General features: G+C 56.5%; 1 protein-coding gene across 1 annotated transcript in view; it reads right to left on the bottom strand.

The window, feature by feature from the left end:
* Positions 1-467: 467 nt before the first annotated feature.
* Colec11 (collectin subfamily member 11) overlaps positions 468-17,975 on the bottom strand; it is a 33,281-nt gene continuing 15,773 nt past the window's right edge. The window contains exons 4-7 of the mRNA XM_027937815.3: positions 4,034-4,105; positions 3,082-3,135; positions 1,521-1,616; positions 468-1,372 (exon numbers count right to left, since the gene is read on the bottom strand). Of these exons, the coding sequence (XP_027793616.1) occupies positions 981-1,372; positions 1,521-1,616; positions 3,082-3,135; positions 4,034-4,105 (614 nt within the window). The 3' untranslated portion in view covers positions 468-980. The remainder of the gene's footprint in view (positions 1,373-1,520; positions 1,617-3,081; positions 3,136-4,033; positions 4,106-17,975) is intronic.

The following is a 17,975-nucleotide window of genomic DNA, read 5'->3' as shown; positions in this document are numbered from 1 at the left end:
GGTCACGCCCTGGCCTGGGCCCCCTGTGTGGGGGCCAGACCTGGGGATTCTCCCAACAAACAGAACTCACTGGAGACGAGGGGTGTCCCTCTCAGGCCAGGCTACAGAGGCCAGTGTTCTCTCTGCAGCTCGTCTCCTTGCTGCCCTGATGAAGCTGGTCATGTGGAGCAGCCTCTCGAGGAACGAGGATGCCTCCGCCCAGCGGCCCTCGGTCCTATGACTCCCTCGGTCCTTGGTGTGAGTGACGAGGACTCGGTGAGCTCTGCCAGAACCTCATGGGTTTACTTCTAACAGGTGGGAGACCCTGAAGCAGAGGCCCCAGCAAGGCCCTGCACAACTCCCTGGTCCAGACACACCCAAGGATTAAATGTTTCTGCCTCGGGCCACCAAGATTGGGGACAGCTTGTGATACAGCAATCCATAACTGACACAGTATTGGAGGTAAGAGGACAAGATGACACCACAGGGCCATGGCAAAGCTTCAGAATTTATTCTTATCTTCCTGAAATCTGGGTTTGAAGCAAAGCAAGTGGCTTCTACTTGGATAACAAGTGCAAAGGGACCTACATTTTAGTCTAACCATGGAAACCCGGGCCCCTGGAAGCGGGCTCCCTTCCACACAGGAATGAAGAGGCCTAGGTCATTCCAGACCCACGCCCTCGTCCGGCACCTACCTACTGTGATAGTGAAGGGCGGCCTTTACTATTGGACCAAGGCGAGAGCCTTCTGAGCGCCCTCCACAGTGAACGTGTGATCTGCGGCACAGCAGGGAGCCCCCAGGACACGGCTCTCCTGTTCAGCTCACTGCGTTCTCTGAGGTTCAGATGCCCCACAGCCAGGAGCCCCTGCGTTCCTGGGGTGAGGGCGGGGAGCATGCTGTCCCAAGAGTCCCTCCCACACCGGAGGACGCTGGCTGGGGGCACCATCCATGGGAACTGCCTGCTGACCGGGCAGCAGGACCGGGCAGGCCTGGCGGGCGCTCACACGTTCTCCTTGTCGAACTCGCACATGAAGTACATGGTGGTGTGGCAGGCCACGTCGTTCCAGCCCCCCGAGGCCACCATCTCCACGCAGTCCTCCTCGTCATAGGCGTTGTTGGGCTCCCCGCTGCGCCACTTGTTGAAGGTCTGCATGGGGGACCGGTCCGAGTACACGAAGGCCCCCTCTCTCTCCAGGTCGTTGATGCCGATGAAGACGCGGGCCAGGCCCGCCTGGGCCAGGTAGGCGGCCATGAGGCCGTTGGCGGCCTCGTCCTTGGGCATGCTCAGCGTGCCGCCCCGGCCCTGGCAGGACAGCTGGGCGTCGGCGTACCGCTTCTCCTCCTTCACCAGCAGGTAGATCTTGCTGTCCGTCTCCCGCACACCGGCGACAGCTGCAGGGGAGGGCAGGGCTGGAAAGTGAGCACTGCATTCCCATCAACAGGCCTCAGGCTCACGGGGACCCCAGACCACACCTGGAGCCGCAGGCGGCCGGGGCTCTGCCCCCAGGGCTGGGGGAAGGGAAGCCGGGGCCCAACATACCATTTTTTATGAATTTTAACTCCGTGGTCAGCTGCGCGACCTGGTTGTCCATCTCTCCAATGGCCTTTCTCAGCTGGCTGCACTCACAGGGGATACCTGCAGGAATCAAGCCACTGAGCAGGCGCTGGGTTCAGAAGAGGGGCGCACCCCACCCCCAATATGATCGTTCCTCGGCAGACACCAGGCAGGCCTTCGAGGCCGTGACGATGATGTCCTAAAGGCAAGACCAGGTTTGCAAGTGTCGCCTGGCAGCAGGGGAAGGCAGAAGCTGCAGGGCAGGAGGAGGAGGGGCATGGCCTCCCCAGGGAGGCTGAGGGTGGCAGTGCAGACACCAGGGCATGGGGGGAAGGAGGAACGGAGCCGGCAGAGCCCAGGACTGCCACACGGCACCTGGAAGGAGGGCAGCCAGCGGCACGGTCTGTGTCCCTCGGAGGGACCGCAGGATGGTGGGGCAGATGGGAGGGGACACAGAAGCCCCAGGTGAGGCATCTCCAGAGGCCTGGATGGGGAGAAGCTAGGGACCAGGAGCAGGAGGCTGGCAGGAGGCCTTCAGGACCCTCCTGCTCCACACAGAAGGCCAAGGTGTAAATGGGGGGGGGGGGCTTCACAGAGAGGAAGAGCCAGCCGCCATGGGGCAGGAGGGGACAGGACCCAGCACAGATGGAAAAGCACCCACGTGAAGCAGCAGCAGTAAGCGTCAGCCCTCCTCAGCCTTCCAGGAGGTGGGGAACCCTGGCCGCACGCAGCCCGAGCTGCATCCTGCTGTCCTCTGCACCTCACGTGTGAGCTGCGAGGGAGGCCTCGCACAGCGGCCTGCCGGGATGTAGCCCAGGCAGGGAGAGGGGCTGCGGCAGAGCCATGTGGCTCTGGGGGGACAGAGAATGGGCAGGAAGCTCCAGCAGGCACTCGACAGGGCTGGATGACGTGCCCCTGAGCTTGCCTAGACATCCCTGGTGGCCCCCAAGGTGAGGACACTGGGGACCGCTGCTGGGGTGCCTGGGGCATTCGGGTGTGCACCTCTGAGGGGGAGATCCTGGAGCACCCCGAGAGAGATGGAAACCCAGGAGCACAAGCTGTGGGGCGGGCAGGCCTGAGCCTCGCCAGGCAGGGGTCAGAGGGACGGCAGGCCCAGGAAGGGCACCGAGACATCAGGTGAGGGACGCTGGAAGCTTCCACCAGAGGGACTAGTGAGCAACCACCTCCCAGTGTCATGGATGCCCTGCCTCCCAGCCCCCGCGGTGTCACTCACGCTTCACAGTGTTAAAGTACGATTTTAAGACATTTTATTAAAATTCCTTGGGCTGCTCTGGACTGGGCAAAGGGGAGGCGGGGAGGGGTCATGAGGGTAGGAAAGATGGTGGAATGAGGTGGACGTCATCACCCTAGGTACATGTATGATTCCACAACCGGTGCATCTTTACACCATGCACAACCCGAGAATTGAAATGTTGCGCTCCACGTGTGTACAATGAATTGGAATGCATTCTGCTGTCATGTACAACTAAGTAGAACAAATAGAAATAATAATAAAAAAAAAAATCCTCAGGTCGCTATGCCATACCTGGCTCTCCGTTAGGGCCAGGGGGTCCCATATCACCAGAATCTCCTTTTTGCCCTGGAAAAGAACAGCAGAGTCAAGGTCACCACTCAGAGCTGATGTGCTCCCTGAGTAAAAAGCGTCCCGGTTGAACCTCTCCCTTCGGGTTTCAAGCCTGAGAGTTCCCAGACCCTCCTTTGCAGGGAGCACAGGGAGTGTCCTCTGCATGAACAGGACCCTGTGTATGTCCTGGGGCTCGAGGAGGTACAGGTGCTTGCTGTTGACTCACTCTGGAAGCCAGGGTATTCCCCCGGATAACTCTGCAGGCAGCACCCACAGATCCTCAGCTCCAAGGGTGAAGGCGGCTGGCTCGGACGCCAGCTCCTTCCTGACCCTCCCCGCAGCACGGAAATCCAGATACATGCAGGATGGTGGAGCTGGGGTTGGGCTTAGCAACGGCCAGGTCCAGGAAGGGAGGACACACTTATAACCTCACGCTGGAACCCAGGTCCCTCTGGCCCTCTCAGGCAGCCAGGAGCCCTGGCCCAACCTCCTGTTAGGTGGGACAACCTGCGTCCTGCTCTGGCTGACTCATCCCGCAGCCTCACAAACCTAAGAAACCAAAGCTGGGCGGAGTGGACCGGCTTCCTGACATGCCTGGCATTACTTCAGTGATGAAAACCTCGTGCATCATGCTTGTTGAGAGGCTGAAAACACAAAGCTGGCCATGCACAGCTCCTACCCTGCACCCGGGAAGGTGAACCCCTAAGTCCTGCTGCCCGCGCACACTGCCCTCCCCCTCTCCCATGAGTGGAGCAGCCGCTGGCTCCAACTCTGAAAGTATGCACTGGGGCAGAATTTACAGGCATGATACACAGAAACTAGTAAGACCACCAGGCAAGAAGGTCCATCTACAATTGTCCTCAGATGCTCCGAGCCTGGGAGGGAGTGGGAGGCAAGAACTGCATTAGAATACCTTTAGCACCAATGGGACCGATTTTTCCATGGCGACCCACACTGCCTTTCTGTCCTTTGTCCCCCATGTCTCCTGTAGAAAACGATAAGATCAAAGTTGGCAGATGCACAGGTGATCCAACATGCCTCCTCCTTGCCATCTCCCACTCGCCCATGCACACACAGACCAAGACTGAAAAACTGCACAGCCCTTAACCTCTCCAAGGTCACGCAGGTCCTCGGTGACAGTGAAGGGAAGGAGGCATGGTCTGACCTCCACCCCGCACCACGGTGCTTCCCAGCTCTCACTCCCGTCCCCAGCTGAAACACAACCACAGGACTCCAAGGACACAGAGGGGTGCTCTTGGGAACATGGGCACGGGTGCCAGGTGGCACAGCCTGGGCTCCGCCTGGCTGCATTTGAAGGAGACTCAGGAGGGGTAGGGAGCAGGAAGGAGGGCCTGGGTTGCCCCTGCACGCCTCACCATCGGGCCAGCTCCACACCAAAGTGCTGTTCCACACTCCCTGCTGGCCCCTGCTAACAGTCACCAGCCCCTCTGCCTCTTCTCCTGTCTCCTGCAGGAGGGAACAGGGCCTGGCCTCACACCACCATGACCCTGCAGGACTTCCCTCTGGTCACTACACCAAGACTGAGAATGGCTGTCTTTGCATGGCCCCAGAACAGACTCAGAGGACAGTTGCTGAATGCCAGGCTCCTCCCCTCCAGAGGCCACCTGCTCCGGCCTTTCCACGGGTGGTCACCGATGGCCAGGCAGACTGACAGCAGGCTCAGGGACTGCAGCAGGAAGCTCAGTTTCATGCCCTCATCCCCAACGTGTCCTGTGTGCCCAAGGATTCGGGATCACTCCCAACCCACGCTGTCACAGAAACAGGGAAGCTCGGGGAAAGCAGGTCCCAAGAGAAGCAGGAGGACCTGCACCCAGTCCAGCGAGCTCCGTGCAGAGATGGACTCCTGGCGGGAAGTCCTGCGCTGTGGCGCACATGGGCAGCTTCCAGAGCACAGAGCACGGCTCGGGTGAGCCACACTGAGTCCAGCGCTGCCCGGGGAAGGGCAAGGAGCCGTGCATTGCTCAGAGCACGTGGGCTCACATGAGTTCTCCTGTGGTTGTACAAGGTCCCTGCATAGAAGTGGGCCGGGCTGTGGGGCTTGACCAGGTCAGTGCCTACTTCAGGGTGGAACCAGGACAGGAACGGAGACCTGTTGATCTGAAACTCAGGGCTGTTTTCCTGCAGGGAGGGCCTGTGGATCAGTCAGAGGAATCAGGACTAGAAGGTGGGAACCCCAGCAGTCACTGGGGCCATGTGCAGCTGGGGTACCAGGGAGGGCGGGGCCTGACCAGCCCAGCATGACACTGGTGCGGCAGGTGTGTGTGCCCACACAGCACATGGAGTCTGCTGGGAAATCAGGGGACCATCAGGCAATTGCAACCCAGGAAATTAGCCATTTAGAAGCTGAAGTCTCTGAGGAGCATGAGCAAAGGGACAAGGGAAGCATCTGTCCCCGAGGTATAGTGAACCACTGAACCACCAGGGAGTTGGGAAGAAGAGGGCGAGGTCTCACCCAGGACGCAGCCGGCCACTAAGTGAAGAGATGGGAAGGGGCAGGGACGGAGCTGGCTGGGGAGGGTGGGGGAGGTGCAGGCGGACAGGCAGTGTCTAGGAGGTGGCAGGTAGTGGCCGGGTGGCAGAGGTATGTGGGAGGTGGAGTGGCAGGCCCTTCGGGTGACCACATGGGAGGGGTGAGGTGAAGACCTGCAGCCTGGGCTGCCAGGCAGGTGATGCTGAGCATCCCAGAGGCTGGGTCGCAGAGGAAGAGGACGCTGGGCCCCAGTGTCCCTAGGGAAGAGCAGGAAGAGGGGGGCGCTGGGTGTGTGAGGTGGGGGCCAGGCAGGGACGGAGAACTGGGGGTCATCAGTGTGTCAATGGCAACTAGAAATAGGCCCCGGTGATGTCACTCAGGGAAGGAGGGAACCGGAGGGACACGGGAGACAGGAACAGCCTGTGGCCATGACCTGGGGGTGTTCAGGAAGGAGAATCGGGGAGAGGAGGACAGGGCAGAATGGTGGCCACTACGCAGCAGCAAAGGGGAGTCCCTGGGTGGCCAGGGAGGAGCAGGTGGAGCCGAGGAAGCAGAGGCCCCAGGGCAGGGCAGCCCCCCAACACCAGCCCGGAGGTGCACCCCCTCCAGCTGTCCCCAGTGTCAGCCGCTGGGGCGGCCCTGCCTGAGTCAGTCTGCAGTACCAGGGGACCCAGTGCCTGCCATGATCACCAGATCCGCCCCCCACCCGCTGTGACAGCCCTGATGGAATCCACCCTGCTTCTCCACCAGGAGATCCTGAGCCTCAGAGGGAAAGTCGAGAGCAGCTTCCAGTCAATCAGCCAGTCGCCCTCCCCCTCCCGGTAACCCCGCGCCAGGGAAAGAGGTGGTCCCGAGGTCCTCGCCAAGTGTCAGCCTGTGTGTGCCCAAGTGCACTGTGACAGGGACGCCAGACCCACTTCTAGACCACAGCTAAGGGCTTGCTTCCCTGCAGAGGGAGAAGCCGGGTATCCACCCCCAAGCCAGGAAGGATGGGGTGGGGATGGGGTGCCCCTCTGCCCCTCCCCTAGCACCCTGGGGCCGCACCCAGAGAGATGCAAAGGTCGTTTAGCCCACCTCCTACAAGACAGTCCTCCAGGCATTTAAACTCCTCTCTGGAGTCCTACCCCCTGGGGCTGGGCTCCCTCTGGCCAGTCCAGGGCGCCTGTGTTCCTCCTGCAGACTGACATGCCCACCGCACTGGGTGCCCACAGGAGGCCCAGCACCTCCCACTGTGGACTAAGTCAGGCCCCAGTTCCTTTCCGATGCTCCTGGGGTGAGGCCTTTGGGAGCTGAAGGGGGTTGGGGGAGTCAGAGGTGGGCTGCAGGACGGGTAGTCCTCAGGAGGGTGGGGAGACCTGGGACACATGGTGAGAAGGCAGGCGTCTGCAAGGCCTGGCCAGGACCCTGCACGCTGCCCCTGCTGTCTGCCCTCCAGCCTCTGGGGCTGTGCGAGGCGAGTGTCTGCAGCTCAGCCACCCTGTGGCCCCTTGTCTTGGCAGCCCAAGCTGGCCCACGTGCCTCCTTGCTCTGGACTATTAATGTGGTCTGAGGATGAAAGATGACACAGTGTTTCTGCTCAGCCTCATGCAAAGTGGGCTCCACAGGAAAACCAATGTCCCCTGAAATGCGTGTCTGCTGTTGAGTGTGTCCCGAGGCCCTCCTGCCTGCCCACCCGCCTGGGGACACCTTCTCCCCAGCCTGTCCTCAACCCACTGACTTGTGCCCAGCGCCCCAGCCCTTCCTGCAGCCTAGCACTGCCCCCGGTTCCTGAAACCCCAGCTGAGCCGCGGGAGGATGGCGGGTTGGCCTGCTCTTGTTTCCCTCCCGAGACCTGGTGGCTCTGCTTTCATGCGGTGCCCATGCAGGGTGGTCTGTGACACCCTCACCCACTGGATCACGGCAAATTGGGCTGCATGTGGGTCTCACATCAGGGGGAGTCCAGGGCAGGGTGAGCCTGCAGACCTTCCAATGGAGGGCAGAGGCCCAGAGCCCTCAGGATCTGCCCAGGTTCACACAGCTGGTTCAGGGTAGAGCTGGGACAGGGCCAGCCTGCCGACCCCAACCGGGAACCCCCCACTCCCTACCCTGCCCCAGCACATAAAGCAAAAGCCTGGCGGATCGTTCCCAATACCCAGGACACCACTGAGTCCCTGCCTGGAACAGGGCAGTGTCCCTGCCTGGCCGTACAGCTCCTGCTGCAAGAGCCCGACGAGCCCTCCAGAGGCCCATCTCTTAAATGGGACTCTGGCTTTTACAGATTCCCTGGGAAAAGATGGGAAGGGAGTGGGGGCCTCCTGCCCACTTGGGGTTGTTTCTCTGAGGCCCCTGAGCTCTGCCTAACAGGGGAGCAGAGGAGCAGCCCGCTGCCCTCACCGCTGGCCCTCCCACCCAGACAACTCCCCTTGGGAAGCTCAGACCCTGAGGCGACAGGGAAAATGCGGCCCTTCCCCTGGAGGGGAAGCTCCTTCCAACACAAGCACACTCCACACGAGACCTCCCCCTGCACAGAGGGATTAGTGAGCACCCATTCCACCAGCTGAAGTGCAAGGTCAGAGGCGAGCGGGCACCTGCTGCTGTAAGAAGCCATGACCTGAGAGTGAGAACGTGGCATCAGGCCCACCCCCAGCCACAGAGCCAAACTTTAACAGAATCCAAGGTTGTTGCCGACACTGGGTGCCTGTCACCAGCCAGGTACTGAGCTCAGCTCCTATCTTACAGAAGCATGGGACCCGTCCCTGCCACGGGGTACTAAGAGATGAGGCACAGACACAGGAAACTAAATGCTGTGTGGACAGCCGCAGCCAAGCAGGAAGGACACAAGGAGCAGACATGAGTTCCAAGCCAAGAGCAGCCAGCACTGCCGTGAGGACCTCGGGATCCCTGGGGGCCTGCGCACCACAGGTGGCAGGGCCTGTCCCAGGGTGACTCAGAGGCCTGGGCTCCGGCATTTCTAGCAAGTTTCCACGGGTGCAGATGCCACTGATCCAAGGGCCGCCCTGAAGTGCTGAGGCTTGGGGTGCAAGAAGGTTGGAGGAACAGGAGCCCCAGGAGAGGACCACAGAGCCCCAGGTCTGCACCTCAGCTCCACCACCCAGGAGCTGAGCCACCCCGGGCACACTGCCTAGTCTCTCTGCACCTCAGTGTCCTCATCTGAAGATGGGTGTGACGAAGTATGCCGTAGCATACGGATCCCCATGACCGCCAGCCCTCCTGACGCCCAGGGCTCCGAGTCCACCACCCTGCTGCCACACACAGCCGTCTAGCAACCTGCTCAGCAGCACAAGCCCTGAGCCTGGCTCAGTCCTCCCTCACCACCTGTGTGGCCTCTGTACTGTGTTCCTGCCTACAAACTGGGGCTGACAGCAGTTCCCCTCCTAGACTGTGGTGGAAAATGAGAACCACGGGAAGAGCACCTGGGTGTAGCATGTGGGACAGACATGTCACCAGCAGCAATGACTCATCATTGGCAGGGACTCTCAGAATCAGGACATCACCCAGGGCTGGACAGATGTGCCCCTGCGCTTTAAGGAACTGTCATGGACACCGAAGCTCGAGGGCACTGACCTAGACCCCAGCAGCTTCTCTGAGTCTCTGGCTGGGACCCTACCCAGCCTGCTCCTTGAAGTCAGCAGGTGCAGGTGAAAGGTGGCAGCAGAGCACTTGGAAGCCCAGGAGATTCTCTTCACTTGTCCATCATCCAGAGATAAATCAGGACACTCCCAGGACACAGGGCAGGACAGCACATTCACATGGCTTTGCTGGTTTTAAGCTCACAACAGTCTCAGTCTCTGCTAAAGCTAAATTTTGTCCCTCTAAAAATTCTACGTTGAAGTCCTAAACCCCAGGGCAAACGCTTTTTTAAAAGAGGTCACTGAGGCTAAGTGAGGTCACAGGTTGAACGCTGAACTAATAGGAGGATGTGAGACATCACGGAGGCTCAGCCACGGAAGAAAGTCCATGCAAACCCAGAGAGGCAGCTGTCTGCCAGCCACAGACAAAGGACTCAGGAGAGACCAATCCTGCCAGACTTTGACCTTGGACTTCCGGCTTCCAGATTTGCAAGGAAATAAATCTAGTTGAACTGCTCGTCTGTGGCATTTATTGCAGTAGCCTGAGCAGACAACACGCCATTCCTCTGCTCCAGCACAGAGGGAGCTCAGAGTATGCAGGACAACACTGGCCACGCAGCAAGCTAGCCAAGACTAATGCCCAGTGGTTCCAAGTGCATACACTGCAAGCAGACAGACCCAGATCCAAAGCCAGGTCTCTACCCACAAAGTCTTAGACAAGTGATGACACTCTTTGACCCTCAGTTTCCTCATCTGTAAACATTGTCTAATGGTATGCAGCACGTTGGGTCACTATGGACATCAGGAACACAGAATGTCATGTGCAGAGCACAGGGTGGGCACCAAATGTCATGGATTCCACTCAGACCGAGGCAGCTTGACTCCATTTCCAGGGCTTCAAACCCCACCCTCAGCTAGGACTCCATCTCCCTGCTGGTCCACACAGAGGGCCAGCAAGACCACCCTCTGCAGATCCAGGAACTACTGTGCCCTTGAAAACTAGGGCAGACCATCCAGGGCAGACTCGTGGTCATTCAGTACTGTGGGAAGACAAACAAGGCCCTCCCAGACCCCCAAAGCAGGAAACCAGGGTCTGAGAAGCCCCACAGAACCCACCTTTCTGTGTCAGCCATGGCTGAGGACACGGGGCAGAGGCAGTGGGACAGCCCCTGGGCGGCCCTCTTTCTCCTGGCCCCTCTGGTTCCTCCTGCCTCACACCCACAGCTTAGACCTACAGACAGGAAAAGACCTGGTCACACTCACAGGAAGGACTTTGGGGGCAGGGTGGACCAGAGAGTGGACAGACTTATCAGACCATGAACAGCTACCACCTCATCCCAGTCCTGCTCTGATCTAACCAATGGAGAAGAGCTGCCACTCACCAAGCCTCTGCCGAGGGCCTCACTGGGCAATACTCACACACAGACACCCACACTGGATGTGGATGTACATGTGCACACACCTATGTACACTGTACACGCAGGCACACACTGTAAACACACACACAGACATATCTGCACACTGTGCATATATAACCACACACGTGTGTGCATGCACACTTGGCATACATGTATGCATAGAGACATGTTCATGCATGATATACACATATAAGCATGCATCGTGTGCACATGTCATCTTCTCCCACATGCACACGTGTGCTAGACATGTATGTGCTTGTATGCATACACACACTGCACATATATGAGCATGTGTGCACACATAGTCTGTGTGGGCATATACACACACATACAGGCATACATACACATCATCCATACAAATATGCCTATACAAATGTAACCTCATGTGATAAATATGCAATCATATCTGCATGCAAGCATGCACATATACATGCACATGCACAAATACAAACATATAAACACATGTATGCATGAATGTATGTATATGTACATACATATGTAAATACAAAAAAATTCATAATATACATTTGCACACATAGACACAGACATACACATACACTATCTGTGTGCACATAGACATTCTATACACACATATGCTATGTGAATATACACAGACATATATACGGGTGCATACGTATGCACACCATTACACATAAACAAACACGTATTTAGAGACATGTGTACACATGTATGCATACATACACACAAACATACTTGTGCACACAGGCATGCTATGCACATTTATGCATTCATACAAACATACATGCAAAAACAAATACACATACACTATATATACATACTCTATACAGGTACCTATGTGTGTGTCTATGCATCCATGAACATAAAACAGTATCTATGCACTTACATGTGGACATAGACACACACATACCAACACAAATACTGACACATATTTGTGCAAACACACACTTGTGTTTGTACAAACATACATGCATGGCAGTATGTGCCACACACATGCATGTATGGTGCACATACACACCACACGCAGAGCACAATGCATGTGCAGAGGCCTACCCTTGATCCTTACACAATCCAAGGCTGTAAAGCTCACAAGCACAGAGCTGGTTTGAACCTACACCTCCCCCTGGGCTGTTCTGGGACCTGCTGCTGCTGTGAGCTGTGAACCTGATAGGAACTTCCTGTGGTGTGGTTGTGTTGAGGAAGAGGAGAGGGTGAGGGCCATGAGAGCCCAGAGCTTGCCAGCACTCCTCTCTCTGTGGCAGCCGGACCTCTTCTATAGCAGATGGGTGTTACTGGAAAACACCCGTTGGGGGCTGACCCCGAGCAGAGCGGTGGTACGGTTGCCCAGGAGAGTGGACCCCACAGAGAGCTCCCCACCCTCTGCCTCCAGGAAGGTCTTCAGGCTGCTGCAGATGGCAGCCAGCTTTTGGCAAGACCCAGACACGGCTCTCCCACTGCACCCTGGCAGCACCCAGCACATGAAGAGCCTAGGCCTCTGAGCTGAGGAGCGGCGCCCCAAACGCTGGGGGTATGTGCTGTGCTGTCCTCTACCCCACTCCGCAAAGAAAAGCAGGGTGCCTCAGAGTTGTCCAGCAGACACCCATGTACACGGGGCGGCAGGCAGCAGCTCACAGCAGGGTGGCCAGTGCTTATTAATTTTAATGAAGCTGTATCACACAGTCCTTTGAAGTGGAGATAGGGCAAAAAGAGCACTCAGAATCCAGCTTCCTCGGCGATTTCTAATGAAGGGTACTGTGCGGCACAGAGGGCCCCCTCGCTGGGGTGGGCCGCCCTCCTCCTTTTCCGCACATCGAGAGGGTCCCAGCTCCGTGACAAAGGAACAAGGCTGCCACTCGGCTCTTGCCACATCACGGGTCTGGGAATTAGGCACTGAGAGACTGAGATGACACACACCAGAGGTCACGTCAGCAAAGCCATCTACCCTTTCCATACTGCCTGAGGCTGGAAACTGGGTTGTTCTTGTCTCCGTGGAGAGCGAAGGGCAGCAGGAGTCCTGCCCAGCCTGGCTATTAGTTCAGAAAGGCAGGCACCAGCAGCACTTCCTCTCCAGCAGGGGCTGCCACGCGGCAGGGCAGCGGTTCCAGGCAGCCTCTCCGCAGGCCAGCCCCAGCTGGGCACAGCTTGCATCTGGTGAGTTGGCCCCTCCCTGTGGGCAGCCCAGCCCCACAGAAGCAGCACCCAGGCCTGTTGGTACGATACAGCAGCTGGGTGTCCTCCCGAAGCCAGAGCTGTGCTTGGGCAGGAGCGCCATCTGCTGCGGCAGAGCCCCCTCTTTGCAGCAGCAGAGAACACAGCCCAGCAAGGCAACCAGAAGCCTCAGAACACAGACCTGCTCCCTGGACGCAGGTGGGGCAGCTCCCTCACCTGGGGCCGCGTCAAGCACACAGACCTGGGACTCTCTGGAATAACCACAGATGTTAAAGATTTTCAGAGATAATTTCTTCTTGAGATAGCTTTATTTTATTTATTTTATTCTTTTAGTAGGGGTTTCACTCTGTTGCTTAGGCTGGTTTCTAACTCGTGGGCTCAAGAGATCCTCCTGCCTCCTCCCAAGCAAGCAGCTGGCAACACAGGTGTGCACCACTGCACCAGCCTCAAGATCTACTGCAAACAACCGAGTGCCCTCCAAATGTCAGTCCCGCACTGAGCCCTGAGACCCAAAGTTGAAAGCAACAAAGTGCATCTGTCCCCAGGGACCTCTAGGTTGCAGAGGCATCAGACACATAAAGGAATGCGCATGAGGTACCCCCACCTGTGGTGCTCACTGAGCAGCAGTCATGGTGTCCACTGAAGGGCACTGGTCACTAACTGGCCCACCTCCTGGGGCCCAAGGAGAGGTGCCCCCACCTCCAAGCCAGGGGCAGCTGAGGGTCCCAGGCAGTTGACGTGTTTCTCAGGTGGATCTCATGTCAGATGGGGGAGTGTTCCATGTGTGGCCTGCCGAGCCCTAAGGTAGGAGACCAATCCAGGCAGTGCAAGGGCCCGGGGGCGAGCAGCCCAGCCCTCCCCTCTGCAGCAATGCCCCTCCAGCTGTTTCAAGCTACAGTCACCTTCCACTGCTTTTTCAAAACCGGTTTAAAAATCACTGACACACTTATCTGTGTCTCACACTCACACTAGAGAATTCAAAGCCACCTTTTAGATCACCCCACTACCATTTAAATAACTTGATCGTATATATGTAATGTCTGTTACATAAAAAATATACACTGTGATGATTTTTTCTGTCCAAAATGTTCTACTTTGGTTGAAGTGTAATTTCTCGTATTCTACCAGAGCAGAAACAGTACCCAGGGAGATGTGCAGGTAGAGAGGTAGCGGAGAGGGTTCCCCGTGGAGCAGACCGAGAAGCAAGAGAGCACTGAAGGCCATCGAGGGTCCGGGAGGCACTCGGCAGGACACTCCACGTGGACCTAAGACTGCACAGTGCCCTCTCAGGGGGCGAGGTGAGCGCACTGGCTGAGCCCTAGGGCTGGAGCATGGGCTAGGCCACTAGCACTGGGTACTCCAAGAGCCAGCCTGCTGCGGGGTCCTGCACAGAGTAAAGACACAGGGCTCGGGATCCTCAGCAGAGAATCCTATTTTTTTTTTTTTGGAGGAGGAGGTGGGTACCAGGGATTGAACCCAGGGGTGCTTAACCACTGAGCTACATCCCCAGCCCTTTTTTGTAGTTTATTGAGAGACAGAGTCTCACTGAGTTGCTTAGGGCCTTGCTAAGTTACTGAGGCTGGCTTTGAAATCTCGATCCTCCTGCCTCAGCCTCCCAAGCCACTGAGATTACAGGCGTGCACCACCTCGCCTGGCCAAAGAATTTTTAAAGGGGTAGGAAAGAGTCAAGTCCACACTGCAGACGCAGCTCTGGTCCCAGGAAGAAGTGGATCAGACCTGGGACGTCCCCGAGAGATGGAGCCAGAGAACCCAGCAGGGCCCACCTCACAATGCCATCCACAATGCCACCTGCACCTGGTGCCTGGCACACACTGCAAGTGGCCACCTGCTTTCCACAGCGGGCATGGAAGCCTCCCAGGCCCGGTGAGAGCAGCAGGGCCTGATCCTCGGCCCTGCCCACCAAGGCTGCCTGAAAAGGGAGGTGGCACAGGGCTTGCAGAGACAGGTGGCACCAGTGTCAGGACGGAGACCAGAGGTCATCTGGTCTCTGGGCTTCCAGAAAAGTGCCTGCTGCGGGGCCCAAGCGAAGGGTCCACCCTTCAGTGAGAGAGAGGAGGGGAGGGACTCAGGAGAACGTGCCTGAGGACCCAGGGAAGGAAGGCCACTAGCCAGAGGACATACCTGAGGGGCAGAGGGCAAGGGAGGCTGCGGAACCTCCCAGGACTCAAAGCCACGGAGACCTGAACACAAAAGGGATTGGAAGGAGTTGAAGGCAGAGCTTGGCCGTAAGTACAGTCGTGTTACAGCCGTTAGACACACACCAGGGGCTGGAGAGAGGCAGCCTCGGGGCCACCACGAGGAGCCGGTGCTTGTTGCTGTGTCCACTCGGAAACTGCATCTAGACAGAGCTGGGAGAGTCCACTGCCTGGTGGCCCAGGACCTGCACTTATGGCCCAAAGGGATCCGAGGTGAAGCAGGAGTCCAGCACAGGTTCCTAGGGGGAGGCAGCTTCAACCCCTCGTGGAGCCTCTAAAAACCCCTGGTCTCCATCCCATGAGCCTGCAAAGGCTAGAGCTGTCCTCCAGCCGGGAGCCAGCTCTGGCCCTCCCTGTTGGTCTCGAGGACGCCCCTGCCGTGCACTGGAGAGCTCAGCAGGCGCTCCACTGGCCCCCTCCTCATAACCAAGCCCTCCAGAGAGCAGCCCTGGAGCTACCGAGCCAGGCCCAGAGGCCAGAGCACCAGGGGCGCAGCGGAGCCTGGAGAGCGGTGGGGAAAACGACACTCTGGAAACATCCGAAGGACCCTCACATGTTCTCCCAAACTAGCAAAACTCATGGTCACTAGTCCCCCAACCATTTCAAAAGGAGCATCACCAGTATAAGTAGCCATCAAGAAAAAAATGACATTGGCCACAACTACAGGGAGACATTTGTCAGTGACGAAAGACTGAAGGAAGAATCCTCTTTCTGCCAATGAGAAACTGAACATTTTAACTGGGAAACGGAACTGGTGCGAATAATGGCTCACAGAAAACTCAGGATGGCCAAAGGCAAAACTGGTAAAATTTTATACAGCAAAAATTAAAAAAACAAACAAACAGTCCAGGAGCCTGGCCACAGTTAATACCAAACTCAAGGATGAAAAGCTGAAGGTTTTTCTCTAAGATCAAGAACAAGACAAGGGTGTCTTTGGTTGCCACATCTATTCAACATAAGCACTCTAGGTCCTGGCCAGAGCAATTAGGAAGAAAAAGAAAATTAGAAGCTTCCAAATTGGAAATAAGTAAAGTTGGCTCCGTTTGCAGATGGCATGGTCTCGTAGGTAGAAAACCCTAAGACCCCACCCAAAAGGCACTCCAATAAACAAATTCAGTAAAGTTGAAAGATAAAAAGTCAAAATATGAAAGTCATTATTATTTCTATAAGCTAATGACAAACTATCCAAAAAGCAAATTCAGGAAGCAATGTCATTTCAGTAGCAATGAGAGGAAGGAGGAACTTAGGAATGAATTCAACGAAGGAAGTGACAGATCTGGATACTGAAAACCGAGAACCATGAAACTCTGATGAAAGGAAGAGAACACAAATGAATGAAAGGAATCCTGTGTCCATGAATCGGAAGAATTTATATTCTCAAAGTGTCCAAACTGCCCCAAGTAATCTTCAGATTCAGGGCACCCCTATCAAAATTCCAATGACATGTTTCACAGAAAGAGAAAAAGCAACCCTAAAATTCACACGGAAACACAAAAAGCTACCTAATGCTAAAGCAATCTGTCTGATGGGGAGACCAGGCTCTCCACCTGCCCGAGGGGGAGGCTAGGTACTGCAGAGACAAGGACTGGTGTGCTTCCAGGAGCAGGGATCTGAGCTCCGTGCTCTGCCGTGCTCTGCCGTGCTCTGCCGTGCTCTGCCGTGCTCTGCGTGATCCAGCAGCTGCCCCTGCAGCCTCATCTCTCTGGACTAGTTCTCCGAGTGATGCAGGGCTGGATCTATGACCCCTCCTGTAATCCCTGAGGTCATGTTTCCACCCACAGAGGGAGAAAAACAGAAGCAACCAGCAACCCAGCCTCTCTGAGCGTGGCTCACCTCAGGCTTTGGTGCTGGGCTGAAGTGCTTCTGCCACTCACAGATTTCAGTTTGCTCTGAGCATGGACGATCCAAGGTGCAGCATGTGGCCATGAGCAAGCAGAGTGTGGGGCAGAGGAGCAAGCGAATGATGTCTTGGGGAGACGAGAAGGTTCCAGCACAGTACCTGGCCCTCCAGGTGAGCCTGATCATGAACATTCAGGGGGCCTGTCCAGCTACCTTTTAAATACACGTACATGGCAGGGCATGGTGTGCACACCTGGTGGCCCAGCTACTTAGAAGGCTGAGGAGCAGGGTCACAAGTTTGAAGCCAGACTCCATGACTTAGCGGGCCCCTGTCAAAACAAATAGTAAACCGTACAGGGAATATAGCTCTATAGTGGTAGAGTGCCTCTGCGATCAGTCCCCGGTACTGCAAAAAATAAAAAAGATGGTCACAGGCTAAAGCTCAACAGTAGAGCACTTGCCTAGCAGGTGTGAAGCCCTGGATTCTATCCCAGTACTACAAAAATTAATAATAAAAATAATTCCACAACTGCAGAACATAAACATTGTTGGAAATATGGAAAATGTGAAGAAGAAAATGTTAATGTCCATAATCCTAAAACTCAAAGTTATCTACTAATATTCTGGTTCATTGGTTTCTAGCGTCCTCTATGCCTTCTAAAGTTTGTTAGGCAGTTCCGTGTCGGCTTTTGCTCCTTTCCAACTCACTAGAGCACATCAGGCCAGACCAGTCCTTCTTAAATGTCACTGACAAAGGGGCATCTCCTGAGTCCCCACAATTATTCCTGCTGTCAATGACCCACATGAATCCCCTTGCATTGACCTGCTCTATGTGCTGCGAAGGGTGTGATCTCCACAGCAGAGCTGCTGGCTCTTGAGGTGACGGGTCCCTGACAAAACCTGAGATCACTGCCCAGTGCCCGGCTGTGCTCAGACTGGAGGCCACGTGTGAAGTATGCCACTGCCCACCCTGACCTTAAGGAGCCCACCCAGGCTCCTCTCCCGGCTCCACTACCCAAAGGGTCCTGACAGCGACTTGCAGCCAGGTGGAACTAATTACCCGGGACACGAGGCAGCCATTGGAGCGGCTGTGCTGCCCGTGACACCCTTACGCTGTACTCATGTGAGAGCAGGATGCACTACTCCAGAGGGAGGCGGGGTGGAACGAGAGAAG

The sequence above is a fragment of the Marmota flaviventris genome, chromosome 14 (assembly GCF_047511675.1).
Source record: "Marmota flaviventris isolate mMarFla1 chromosome 14, mMarFla1.hap1, whole genome shotgun sequence".
Taxonomy (NCBI): Eukaryota; Metazoa; Chordata; class Mammalia; order Rodentia; family Sciuridae; genus Marmota; species Marmota flaviventris.
The sequence above is the reverse complement of the archived record's forward strand: the minus strand, read 5'-3'. Positions and strand labels throughout refer to the sequence as shown.